The 14,471-nt window shown below is 39.9% G+C and overlaps 1 protein-coding gene across 2 annotated transcripts in view; it reads left to right on the plus strand.

Moving 5' to 3' along the window:
* TNFAIP8 (TNF alpha induced protein 8) overlaps positions 1 to 14,471 on the plus strand; it is a 66,201-nt gene that overhangs the window by 39,797 nt on the left and 11,933 nt on the right. The window contains exon 1 of one of the 2 annotated variants that reach the window (XM_009905531.2): positions 6,965 to 7,045. The exons of the other annotated variant lie outside the window; for it this stretch is intronic. Within the exon in view, the coding sequence (XP_009903833.2) occupies positions 7,015 to 7,045 (31 nt within the window). The 5' untranslated portion in view covers positions 6,965 to 7,014. Of the gene's footprint in view, positions 1 to 6,964; positions 7,046 to 14,471 lie in introns of those variants that run through there. 2 annotated transcript variants of the gene reach the window in all.

Consider the following 14,471-nt stretch of genomic DNA (forward strand, 5'->3'; position numbering starts at 1 on the left):
TATTGTCTGAATTGGTCTGAGGTCTGATGTGCAAAGGAGAGAAAACAAGTTTACGATAAGGAACAGCAAGCTGTGATGATCATGCCAAAACCAGGAGTGCCCATGTTTTTGAATCTGGCTTATAGATCTGTCTGCTAGTGTTTTAGTTATTTTGTCTCTCCAGATTTCAGTGGACAGAATTTTCCTAAGATAAAACCAGTATCATATATGGTTTATGTGCGTGAAGGCAAATTGCTTAAAAATTCTGCACTGTACATCACTGCGACGTTCAAGTTGTGCTGTTATATGAAAACACTGAATGTTGTGTACTGAAAACAGTATTTCTGACATCAGTCAAAAGCTAAGCACTGCCTGGATTATCTTGATACATCTGTGTTTTATGTTAGGAGATAATAAATAGAAATTGGAACCAAAGTCTGGCTACAGTAACAACAGACGGGCTATTGTACACCATCCCTTTAGTTACAGAACTGTCTAAACAGTGTTATTAAAATCACACAGCTATTAAAAAGTCCCCTTTTTACTATAAAATAATATTAAACCCCAAATTAATAAAATTGCATGTAAGTTTGAATTGTTTTTGCTGTGCTCACACTACATAATGCTTATTGCACTTCCTTTTACAATAATAGAAGTAACTACAGATGGTGTTGCTCTACTTCTGGGTTAGGAACTGACTTTAAAATAGCATCTCGACTTGCTAATTTGAATGTCGGTGTGTAACTTTAAGTGCATAACTGAAAGGGGAACAACTCAGGTATAGTACAAGAAAACTGAAATTTTACCTTTTTTTATTGTGACTGCCCTATCCTCTACACCTTTCCTCTGCCCATGCTCCATTGTGCAAACCTCATGTATGTGTGCACCTTCACACCCACGTGATAACTGTTTGTGGCAGCAGCAGACACCAGGCTAGGGCTCCACTGTTTGCCACCTGAGACAATGCCTGCAGGTGGATTCCTAGGGAATGGGCAGTGCTGGGGGATGCAGCAGCCCTTTGCTTTGTGCTGCAAGATCTCAGTGCTCTGTAGGGATGCCAATGTGCTCATCCACCAGTCTAAACTAATAGGGAAGGACAGGAAAAAATGCCTCCTGTTTTATAAATGTCTGTGTCTTGAAACTCAGGGCAGCTATGATCTGCCTACCCAAAAAAAGAGTTGTAGAGGTGCTGGAAGAGGTACAAAAAATGGAGCAAATCAAGGGCACACTTCCATATTGTGTTTACTCAGTAACTTCTATGAAAAGATCTTTCTGGTGGATCCTACACATTAACAATGTATCACTTGCAGAAGAGGCAGGTATAGTTAATTTCCTAATGAAATCACAATGTGGCTTCCAGGCTTGTGAACCTAACAGTTTGCCTCTACTTTATTTTATTTTAGTTTAGTTTGGTTTATTTTATTTTATTTTGTTTTGTTTTATGTTATTTTATTATTTTTTATTTTATTTTCCCATGACATGCTGTGTAAATGTCTTATTGCCCTTCTGATAGGGCAGCATGTTTGGAGATTCCATAAGTGAGTGCAGACCAGCTCTGCTGCACTTATTTCTGCTGCACATTGGCCACAGCAACCCCATGCAGAGCTGCAGGCTGGGGTCAGAGTGGCTGGAGAGCAGTCAGGCTGAGAGGGACCTGGGGGTGCTGGTCGACAGTAGACTGAACATGAGCCTGCAGTGTGCCCAGGCAGCTAAGAGGGCCAATGGCATCCTGGCCTGCATCAGGAACAGTGTGGCCAGCAGGAGCAGGGAGGTCATTCTGCCCCTGTACACTGCACTGGTTAGGCCGCACCTTGAGTACTGTGTCCAGTTCTGGGCCCCTCAGTTTAGGAAGGATGCTGACTTGCTGGAACGAGTCCAGAGAAGAGCAACAAAGTTGGTGAGGGGTTTGGAACACAAGCCCTACGAGGAGAGGCTGAGGGAGCTGGGGTTGCTTAGCCTGGAGAAGAGGAGACTCAGGGGTGACCTTATTACTCTCTACAGCTACCTGAAGGGAGGTTGTAGACAGACGGATGTTGGTCTCCTCTCCCAGGCAAGCAGTACCAGAACAAGAGGACACAGTCTCAGGCTGCGCCAGGGGAGGTTCAGGCTGGATGTTAGAAAAAAGTTCTATACAGAAAGAGTGATTGCACATTGGAATGGGCTGCCTGGGGAGGTGGTGGAGTCGCCATCACTGGAGGTTTTTAGGAGGAGACTTGATGGGGTGCTTGGTGCCGTGGGTTAGTTGTTTGGGTGGTGTTTGATTGGTTGATGGGTTGGACGCGGTGATCTTGAAGGTCTCTTCCAACCTGGTTTATTCTATGTATTCTATGTATTTCTGCTTGGGAGATTGTGGACTGAAAGACAACAGTCTTAATCTCATTCCCTATCAGAACATTAGCCTGAGAAAATACTCATATATTTGAGAATTGGTGAAATGCATTGGCTGTGGTGGGTGTATCACATACTTTTTCATTGTATTTTAGAAATTATACATATGAAGAAATGATACATGTGAGTGCTTCAGGGCAGTATTCAATGGTCTCCTTGTCCTGTGTGAAAACTTGCATTATGTGCCTGGAATCCACACCCATTGGAAAGCATCAGAGGCTGAAAATTTGTCAACTCAAATCCCTTGTATCAGAAATGGGGACCACTTACTGGGAATACAGAGATTTGGTGTGAACTTTCCTTGTATTTACTGCATGATTACTAAGTGGTAAAATTTACATAATGCCTAGGTTAAGTATGATACATTTGTGTTTACTCCATGAAAGCAGCTGGTTGAAAAGCTTTGTTTGAAGTAGCACTGTGAAAGCCAGTACTATACAGTCACACGTGGGACAGTGTAGTACAACACTTCTGCATCATTGATCCACACAACATTCCACATTGTTGCAAATTAATGAGAAAGGAAATCCCTGTGGCATGGCTATTGGCATAGCATAGATAAACCATACCTGCAGTGTATTCTGATCTTTCAGGGTACTTGTACACCTCTTTCTTTTCTCAGTTGGAAGTAGGGTGGGAAGCCTAGATATCCTCAGCCACCATCAGAGTTCTGTCACGTCCGTGCAGGTGTTTAAGACCAGGCTGGATGAGGCTCTGGCCAGCCTGATCTAGTGTGGGGTGTCCCTGCCCATGGCAGGGGGGTTGGAACTAGATGATCCTTGTGGTCCCTTCCAACCCTGACTGATACTATGTTGCTTTAAATTACTCAGTGCAGTTACAGCTGATGACGGACATGCGGTTGTGTTAGAAAGAGAAAATGACTAGTGGCTGTTTCTTTAGCGAGGAGTTGAAGTTGAGTATGGACTTACTTGTATAGTTTAAAGGTTTGTAGTCAATTGAACATGTTCTGAAAGAGGGGAAGTTATCACCAGAGAACTTGAATTACATTAACCAAACATAGGGAGATATTTTAAATATTTTTTTAAAAAAACCAACCCTGTTATTATGTAATGTCTGAAATGTTATATTACCACCTCCTTCTCTAGAACTGTCCTAGGGCTGCGCAGGGCTTTTTCCTTTTTTCAGTAGGAAGAAGCTGCCTCCTCTTGAGAGCTTCTTCCTGATACTTTTCACGTGGTACTGCTGCTTCCTCTATTTTGTGAACCCAAACATGACAGTCTTTTTTATCATTGCAGGACTGAGCTTCAGAGTCGTCTTGGCAATAATTTTAGGACCGTGATTTTTGTTGTTTACTTTAAATATTTATGAAATATGTAATAGGATTTTTGACCTGTGTATCTAATGAAAAAATGCTGTTGCTGCGTTCATTGAGACAAGGTGTGGTTTCCTTTTTACACCCAAAGGTGATTTATTTATATTCTACCACTTTCTGTTCAAGATCTATGGAAAATTTTAAAGGTACAGCCTTAAACTACCACAGCAAGGTTTTTGAGCTGGGCTGGGGATGTGCTAACACAGCTACCAGTCCTTGCACAGTGCCCTACATATAGTCGTAGCAGGCCAAGGCCTGGCAACAGCTTGTTCTTTCTGTGGTAGCTCTGCCTTAGTGCTGGCAGAAATTAGGACAATTTTGAAATTATGAGCTAAAAGGCAAACCAAACCAAGCCAACACCAACTTTATTTTATTTTTTTTAAACTTCAAACTAGATGGTTTTGTTTCAGCAGAAAAGGGTGTAAAGGATCATACTTCACTGTACTGCCTGGTCTGACTAAGCTTCATGGCTTTTGGACTTCTAGTCACTGAAACTTAGTATGTAAATCTACTTGTGTATGTGCCACACAAAAAATTAATTTTCCTCTAGGAATTCTAGCCATCACTCCCAAGACAGGGTTTGTCCAAATGTGTGATGGGTTTTAAGCTCTTCATTTTTAGGAAGTTTCTTTTCTTTTCCCTGAGAAAATCTGCTCCTTGAAATTTAGCTGTGTCTAATGATTCTATTTTCAGAGGTTTCATTATTCTTTGTTTTGTCCTTCCTACTCTTTATTGCATGCACAGTTTACAATTTAAGAGGGTTTTGTTATGTTCCCAGGCTGTTTGCTTATCATGGGATTCAAAAATCACTCTGGATGCTTCGATAACTGCCTCTTCCACACAGGTCATCCCTTTCTTGGGATCCAAGTGTTGTCCACAGGATCTGTTTAATTTTTATGTGCCTTATTCCATGAATTTTACTGGCCTAAGTGAAATTATTTGAGTTCATTGAGTGCAGACTCGTGGTGATGAGGTCCTCATGATCAAATGCCATTACAAATCATTGCTTGCTAAGATCAGAAAACTACCTACCTAAATTCTCTCTGGTTGGGGTCTTTTCAGATGATGCATGTGTTCTTTACAAGCATAACAACCAAAATGAAACATAAACATTTCTGGAGTCTGAATTGAGACCCAGTATGCAGGAGAAACAGGGCTGAGTGAGGAGATGCAATCTTGACCCTTTAGGGAAGAAACAAAACAAAATCATGGGCATTTTTGTAAAACTTCCACAGAGGTCTGAAGTTTCAAGAGATTTGTGAAATTTTAATTTGCAGAACTTGCAGATGTTTAACCACAAGGCTGGCTATCTCTCCATATCCTCCTGTCATCCAAAACAGGAGAAATTATCAGGGCTCCTGATACTGGCTTATATTCTGGGTATTTTATCTGTCTACCAACACTTACTAAGGGGCTCCACAGGCTATTTCACTTCATTGTGACAAACACTATGTTTCTTCCTGTTCCTCCTGCATGTGAATTTATTTTTTGAGTAGTTTCAGTCTAGTAAATAGTATTTAACCTCAAACCAGTAAGTTTCCACATTTTTTTTAAAGCCTTTTTTTTTTTTTTTTTTTTTTTTAAAGCTTGGCACTGCTTTAGCTGGTCCAGTTTCTAGTTACGTGTGTGTGTGTGTGTGTGATACTACTCAGGATAACACTTGCTTTCATTCTCTGTGCTTTGAAGGATACAGCTGCTGTGCTTTGCCACACCACAGGACAGCTAGCTTCTCTAGGAATGTCTGTAAGGGACCTGTGGAATTGTGTGTATTGCAAAATTTTAAAATGGCATTTGTATAGCTTTTAATTAAAATGAGATCTGTCTGTCTTAAGCATGTGTGAAGTATCTGAATAAAATTACTCAAAATAGGACAAAAGTTGCTCACATTCAGAAGTATTACTTACCCTAGTCCCCTAAGCAACTTTTCATGGCAGATGAATTCATAGCAACTTTTCTCACTCTGCCTTTTACTTAGAAGGGCATCCTACCTGCTTACAGTCTTCCTGTAAGCTTTAATGAATACAGCTGAATGAAATGCTCTGGTGGTGTTTGTTTGTGTGTTTTTTTCTTCCCTATGTGCCCAAATTTTGTGCAGCTCACAGCTTTGGCTCTTTCTGACTTAATTTTGAAATACACTTATTTCTACTTGACTCCATGAGCAGCTTGCTAACTGGTAATAGCAATAAGTAGTCTTACTTTGACCATGACAGCCTTTCAGGTGCACACCTTTAACCTTATGAGGGGGCAGAGCTAGCAGCACCACCGGGACTTCTCTTGAGGGATCACACCTCAATTTTTGTCAGAGCAATCACATTTCCACTGAGATTTTGCCCTATTCATTGTGCTAAACATATATTAAATGAGTAAGTAGGAAAAGATGATTCCTTTTGATGGTAATTTTGCTGGAGGCTGTGCCAGTTGGAAACTAGGCTTCCAAGTAATTCCCCTGATTTTGTTCCAAAGGGGGGTGTGATGCATGGCAAGTTGGGGGGTGACTGCAAAAGACCCCAGTTTTCTTGCTGTGCTTTACAGCAGTATTAGGTAATACGTAGAAAAAATTATCTTTTCTAGGATGCAGGGGTGTCTGCAGCACAAAGAAAGCAGGCTTTCCATGAAGGAAAGGCAAATTGCTCATTTTGGGGTAGACAGCACCATGCACTGAATGTGAGCAAAAGAAAAAAAAATCATGTATATAGCTTGAACTACCTGAAAGAAAGCTGCAGTTTCTCATCCTTTAAGCATATATTTACTCATCCTGTATTAGTCAGTGTCATTGCAAAGGCTGCAGAACTAATTCCAGATAGTATCCTAGTGTTGAAATGTACAATTTAGGCTCACAGAATAATTTCTTTTAATTAGATTTTCCTGCAAGTTAAGAGAACCCCACTCTGATTGTCAGTTACCACAGTCAGACAGTGCTCAACGCTTAGGGCTTTTTTGGTCTCCTCTGCTTGCTTTCTCATACCACGTTGGCAAGCTGCAACAAGTGAAAACTCCACCCTTCCTACAGACTGAGGAGAATAAAACGCATCAACGGCAACTGCTGGCGAGTGAAATGAGGGTTTCTGTGAAGGTGCCGGGTTTCCACACAGTCGCTGGTGTGCAGCTGAGAAAGGGGCGGGATCTCCCTCAAGTAGCTTGGTTGTGATTTGCTGAATGTAGAGACTTTTCCCCTTAAAATCCCAACCCTCTCTTCCCCCCCCCCCCCCCCCCCCCTTTTTTTTTTTTTTTTTTTTTTTGAGAAGTTGTCTTGGGGCAGTTTCTCAGTGCGCGCGTCAGCTGTGATCTGGTCCTCAGTGCCTTGTGCTGACACCATGAGTCTGGAGGCTGACGAACCCAAGGAAGGTATGGTTTTGGTTTTTAACTCTTCTCACAGGAGAGAAAACGTGCACGCTTGTGTCACCGGCGCCGCTTTTGTGAGCACAGAGAAGAATTTCTGCTCCCTGTGGCTTTCGGGTGTTCAAGGGGGGCGGGGGAAATGCCTTGGCCAGACCATCCAAAGTTCCTGCCAGTTCCGCTGGATTTGAAATGACCGCAGTGTTGTTACCCAGGGGTATCTGTCTGTCTCGACAATGATAATTTGCTCGACGCGTGGAGTACTGATAAGTGGAATGAAGTGTTTCAGAATGCTGGTAGAAGAATATCGAAAGAGGAAGATTTTTTTATTATTATTTGGAAGCACTGTATTTTTCAGCAAAAGAGGAAGTTGCATGAGGGAGAAGTGAAAGGTCATTATTTTAGGAACAAAGCTTGATGCCGCTTACTTCCCTGCCCTGTGAGTGTGCGTGTGTGTGTTGAGGCTCAGAGGAGTCTGCCAAAGCTACAGGGTTTCATTTACTACTCCTAGAGTGGAACGTGTGGGGAAGATGGAAGTGTTCCAACAAAAATAGAGTTATTCCCTAGTGTTGATTGGGAGGGGGTGCAAGCCAGAGCAGGACAGTAGGGAGCAAGCGGGGGAGGAGGAGGGCAATTTCCTGAAAGTGCCTATACACAAAAGAGCATTTATACAGAAGAGGGAACAGGGCAGTGGTGGGGTTATACACTGAATTTCTTAGAACAGAACTGATGTTTCATGGTTATGAATCGTTTGGGGGGGGGCTGGGGGGGGGGGGGGGGGGGGGCTGGACATGACTCAAACTTGCAGAGATCCAGTATGGCTCAGAGAAATAATTTAAAAGCCATAACAGATAAGCAAGCAGTAAGGCAACCTAACCTTTCCTATTTGGTAAAAACAAAAGCTTCTCAGAGTATTTCAGATGGTTTTCCCCACATACTCTGTACAACTTCCCCTACCTAAAGAATAATGTTCCCAGGAACCTTTATCTGTTTATTGTGTAGAAGAGTGTTGATGATTTGCAGAAAACTCAGAAATTGGACTGAATCAAACTTAATACTAATGATGTTGATAGAACTTGATCAGTAACAAGGCACAACAGCCTGTGTTTTAGCAAGAATTACAACAATGCTTTCTGCTTTCTTTTTCTTCTTTTCATCACATGAGCAGGTGATGAGCAGGTGATCTAAAAGGCAGCTCCCTTCCCTCCCCCCCCCGAAGAGTCTGTAAGACAGATTTCTTGAAAAGCAATAAGATTATGGCAATTGACTAAGATTATGGCAACGTGAGCATTCTCCCTCAGCTTTACAGCAAGAGAGATTAGCATATGTGCCATAGTACAAATGATCCTCTGGTTTCATGCAGGAAGCTCCAGACAATTTTACCAAGTTGTCTGTATTTGAAATGTAAATTTTCTTGTTTAAAGAAACCTCTTGCCTTCTTAGGTGACTCAGATTCTTAAAATACTCTGAAAATATTTTTGCCTTTCTGTGCATTTCATTTGAAACAATTTGAGATGCCAGGATCTTTATGCTGAAAAACCCCCACACTTGGAGCAGGTGGCTGAGACAGAAAAGAAAGCATGGCTTTTTGGTTAGTTATTTTTAGCTGGGAAAATATTTGGGTTTTGCTGTCCTGTGATTTTAGTGGGTTAGAATGGAAAATAAAAACAGTAGGCATTGTGGGAAGATGAGGTACAGATGTCAGTGAGAAGGTTTTCTTGTTTGTTTGTGAATGTATTCCTGGTAATATATTCCCATCTGTAAAGGAATAATTTAGAAGGTGCATAAGAAAAGGGAAGGTAATGTGTATAAAGGCTGAGATTAACAGATGAAAATGTAGAATGCAATTTGTACACGACTTTGACTGTCTGAACATGGCATGAAAGATTATTATTATATACAGTCTGAAAAATACAGTCGAATACCTGTGGATTTGTAATGGTCCAATGTATGTGGCATAAAATAGGAATTCAGTCTCTCAACTTACTAGCTCTGTTTCATCAGGAAACTGTACGTTTTGCATTGATGTTTCACAAATTCAAGCTTAATTTGGGACTCAGGTTTTTGACACTGAGGATATATACTCTTTTAAGTGGCTTACGAGAGGGTAGTGGTTGACTTTTCCTTTAGGCGCAAGACTGAACATCACGTTAAAAGAGAAATTCTGATTTACTCTTTAATGATGAGAGCCAGCCAGGGAGTTAGTAGGTAAAGATCTATGACTGACCATAGAATGGGTAGAAGGTACATTTGGACAATGATGAAATAGTTATTTTACCAAATTCTGTACATTTTAAAACCAAACCTGGTGATGAAAGCATAGTGGTTGATCTGCTACATAATAAAAAGGGGAAGAAGGAGAAAGCTACAGGTAATATGTTACTTTAATGTGATGTGTAAGCAAAAGCAGCATTTTGCCATTTTGTTTAAAGCAGAAATGCTCAGGTAGCCAGGGAACATCAAGAGCAAAGGCCATAGATTTACCACAGTAAAAATGAACGATAGTCATTGTTGCAGTGAAACCCCAAATCAGTTTTGAATGGCAAACTCCTTAAGATTTTCTTTTTGTAATTAATCAAATGAAGGTAACATTTTTGACCACAAGTCTAATATTTTTCTTGGGGGGAGGTGGGGGGTGGGTGTGTTGTTGGATTTTTTTGTTTGGTTGGTTGGTTTGTGTGTGTGTCCCCAAGAGCTAGGAGTAAAAGGACTTTACTGGAAGATGTTAATTACTAATTTTGGACTACTTGCTGGATAGGGGGCATGTAGCATTGTATCTGGGTTTTTCAGCTTCTGCCTTTGATCTCTGCATGGTCCATATTAGACTGGTAACATGAAACAGCCTTTTTTTCTCCAATCTTGCTGCCAAGTTACCTTAGAATTGTCATTGTATTCATCTTCATCCCATAATGCTGTAGTAAATATGCATGTGTTGGTTTGTGTATGGCATCGATCTGTATTGCATTTACAGATTCCAACAACTGTTGTGATGTAAATAACACTGGCATGTTTTCCTGTAGTTATTTTTGACCATGATGAAACTAAGAGCATGGTAAAGTCCAGAAGAGGACTGTAGCATTTAACTGCGTGGCCTAAGTTGAGTCTTGCATGGTGTTGCATGGTGGCATGTTATGTACTAGGGAAGGTACCGAATGGTTTCAGGCTGTTATGTGGCTTAATTCCTTTCTGAAGCTGAAAAAAACGTTCTTAATGCAGTCATTAAAAGTATGTGTCATGAATATACCTTTTTTAATACGTGCCAGTACCAGTTTAAATTATTGTACTACTAATGGGTTTCTTACATAGTACTTAGAAAATGGAAAAAGTAATTTAGGTAGAGCTTCAGAAAACCTGAGTTTCATTCTACAGGTTTTATCTTGTATAATTAGAAAACAATAGGAGATAAAGCTAATGTCTCAAAGGAAAAGTAAAATAATAGCAGATATAAGAGTGAAAATAATACATAACTTATGAAATTGTGGATTTTTCATTACAGACTTGGAAGCAGTGAAAGCCTTCACTGGCACTTTTATCGTACTTCATTTTAGGCAACCATGTTTCATGGGAGAGAGAGGTATCTGCATGCCTGCAAGTGCTCAGAGCATTTTAGATTTTTATTTTTTTTTTAATCCAAATGAGATTACTGAGGAATGAGCTCACCTGTTTTCTCCCATTTAAAGCTCAGAACAGAGACACAAGGGTTATAAAAGCACAGCACACTCACCGTTTTGAGAAGTCAGTATTTCCTGCTCTAAGTATTCATGGATTTGCTTTGATATTTTGCAGTCACCTCATTGTGTGAGTTTTCCAGGGTAGAATCATGTTTGTTTAAGTTACAAATTATCTGCTGTTGTGCTCCTACAGGCTACTTTTTCTATCTAAAACATTCATGGGAGTCTGTAATGTATGATTCTCCACTGCACTGTCTCCAAAACTAGCATTTATCAGCACCTTTTGTGCTTTTATGACAGTTAACAGGAAGATCCAAATTGTGCACATAGAGCATTATTCATACAATTGGTACTTAACCCCAATATTAGACCCACCTTAAGCTCTCATCTTGTAGGCTAAGAAATGTAGGCTTTGTTTCACCTGCATTTCACCTTGTCAAAACAATCCCTATAAAACATTAAGGGCCACAAAACAAGGGCTTGATGTTAAGAGTATTCTGAAAAGTTCACTTCAGGAGCAGGAAGAATCACCTGGCCCCATTAGATGTGTCAGAGGTTAGTCAGTTCTTGGTTGTTGTTTTTTTTATTCCACAGGTAACTTGCCTACTGCTGATGCAGAGGATTAAAAGGTTACTGGGGTCAAACAAACCATGTATGCAGCTCTCTAAATCAGAGCAATGGCTAGCAATTTGGCATTCTACAGCTAGAATCCAAGATTTAAAGGGCAAGCTACAAGCAAAATGTATCTCTTCAGTGCAATTAAGGAGAAAAAAAAATGAAATAAGCTTATAAGACATGAGAAAGAACACATTGTTACTAACTGGACAGTGTAATGTTGTATATGAACAGGGAAAAGAATTTTGGGAGTTGAAAATGGAGGGAAAACCAACACCTTAATGAGGAAGGGGCAATGGGAAATTTGTAGGAAGTAAGACCATGGTACACAGGCAAATCTGAGCTGCTAGATTAACTTTTTTTCATGTAGTTTGGAGGATTGTATATTTAATGAAGCACGATACAGGAATCAGATAACAGGCTTTACGGACAGAAGTAAAACTGCTGTGGTTTGTAGTACAGCTGCTGCAGCTCCATCTAGATATGGGCCCTTGAATCTCTTGATAAGAGATTCAACTTGAGGCCATTAAACTGTAAGACTCTGAAAGCTCTGCATCTCTCCCCTTAAAAGAATGTAACTGTTGTATTTGCCTGGCCAAATCAGAGTAACCTTTAAAATAATCTGTGGTTGGTAGGTTGTCAGTCATTGCTTCTTCTAGTCTCAGAACTGAATGGGCTGAACTGGTGGTTGGTTGTGTTGTATAATATTTGGAAGCCCATATGGAGTAGTTTTCTTCTGTAGAACACTTTGTACCCCCAAGTATTTAGCAATCTCTTCCTTGTGCAGTTGGAGCAGATGAGGAAGCCAGATGGTAATTTTAGCAGAGGCCACAGGATAAGCACTAGCTGTAGCAGGTGCTACTCTGAACAGGTTAATAATTTAGCTGTGATTGCTGGATTGAATGCTAGATTGGTTTGAGAAAATTCCATTGATACACTTACGCAATCAAATCTTATAATCCATAGCAAACTGCAAGACTCACGTGTTTAATTTCAAGTAAGATACAGCCTCTTAAGTTACCTGCTCAATAGAGAGAATCATAGATTAACTGAGACTGCAGGGAACTTCTGGAAGTCATACCTTCCATTTGAGGCAGTCACTTTTGTAGCTGGATTGAAATTCAAAGTGATACGAGGTTGCATTAGGCTTTTTCCAGCCCAGTTAATAGTGTCTTCAAGACTAGAAGTCCCACAACTTCTGCAGCAAGATACTGCAGTATTTGACCACCCTTGCTATGAAGGTCGTCATTCCTAGTGAGAATTTCCCTTGCTGATGCATGTGTCTGTTGACCCTTCCTCTTTTGCTGTGTATCCTCAAAAATCCTTGGTCGTTGTCTGCTGGACTTTTCTGTTTGCTTCTTTGGAGAGAGATGGGAAAGCCCCAAAATGGATAGAGTATTCCATGTACTTTGTTTTCAATTCTACCAGTCTTTTCCATCTTACTGACCTGATTGTTTTACTGGAGACTGAAGACTCCCCATCTTCCTTCCATTTAGCTGATGGTGACAGCATTTGATATATTATAGTCTTCCTAGACTCTGAAGTTTCTTTCTGTGAGGAATTTGCAAACTGTGTTGTCATGAATGAGACTGAGGTTAGAGAACAGGGAACAGAGGTCAGTGAATCTCTGGAGAATTGGGTAAGGGAAGAACCTTGCACCCACATTTGGAAAGCCTGAATTCTCCATCAGTGTTATTTCAAAGTACAGCAACAGGCTGAATGAACAGCTTCTACAAATGACTATTTTGCAATGCATGTGCCAGGGTTAATATAAGGAGAACATAATGCTCAGATACTGATTATAATTTCTACTTTTTAATTCAAAAGCATACATCCTTTCACCAGTAATGATTTATCATTTGGTCAAATCTCAAATGGGCCAGTTTTATAAAGGTTCTTAAATACTGCTTTCTGAGAAGCATAAACTTTATTTATTTTTCCTGCCTTTTGCTGAATTCATTATCAATATGTAACAATACAGATTTCTAGCAAAAGATCAAAAAGTCTGTTTTACATAGCAATAGGGGAAACAAATATTTCTGTTTGATGTACAATATACAAATGCTGGGGTGTGTGCAGAGAGTCCTGTTTCTGCTGGCACTTCACAGTAATGAGAATAAATTGCAGTAAAGTGGGGGTAAGTATTTAATCTGTTTGAGAACACTTATCCTTGAAAAGTTTGTAATTTGAAATCCAGGGACATATTCTGAAATGTATTTTACATGTCTATGAAAAGCTGTACTTGCAGGCATCTCTAAGGAATTGCTATCTGCCTTGTGATTTCAGTCAGCCTCTGAGAATGTGATACCCTAACTTCTTGGCCTCAAAATGTTTACATTTCACTTTGCATAGGACTTAATAAAGCACTGAATCAGTGCATGCATAGACAAGCTTCCACTTAATTAACTTCCCCAAGGTGTGTAGGAAAATATTACTTTGCAAAATACAGAAATTCCATTGTTTAAATACGTCAAAGCTTTCATGAGATCCACTTTTTTTTTTTTTTTTTTGCTTTTACTGGGTCTGCTTTGCCAATCTATTCTACAAAGGTAATTTTATTTATAGAAACAAGTTTAACAACAGCAGAAGCAAGTACATGGTACTGGTGAATATTTCAGCTGCTGATTCCAAGGGCGATTTTCTCCTAGTTGCCAAAGAGAAAATGAAAGAATGTTTCTATTCACTTAAAGTCTATATCAAAACACTTATATTGAAAGTATTCACAGGGCAATTGTTGCTTAGACTTTACTTCAGAAACTAACAGAACTTGAAACAATGAATCATGAACTTGAGCAGCTGTGAACAGGAATAGTGAATACTTCAGTGCCTTGGATGTGCATTTAAGCTAATGTTTCTTTACATCAAGCTATTGGTATTCTAATCAATTGAAAGAGATGTAAATTATTGTGGATTTAAATGATGGTCAGTTGTGGCTTCATATGAAATGCTGTGCAGTATGGGAGGATAGAATGGCAGTATCACAGTGAGGTGAAGAGAAACTGCTGACATTTTTATGTCAGTGCAGTAATGTAATCTAATTCATTCAAAACTGAGCTTGATGCTGTTCATTTTCACCATCTGAGGCCTTTCCTTCTCTGAGTTTTCTTCCTTCTACTTTTTTTTGGGTAATCATTCTGAAATTTTCAAGC

Source organism: Dryobates pubescens, chromosome Z (genome assembly GCF_014839835.1).
Source record: "Dryobates pubescens isolate bDryPub1 chromosome Z, bDryPub1.pri, whole genome shotgun sequence".
In the NCBI taxonomy this organism is placed as follows: Eukaryota; Metazoa; Chordata; class Aves; order Piciformes; family Picidae; genus Dryobates; species Dryobates pubescens.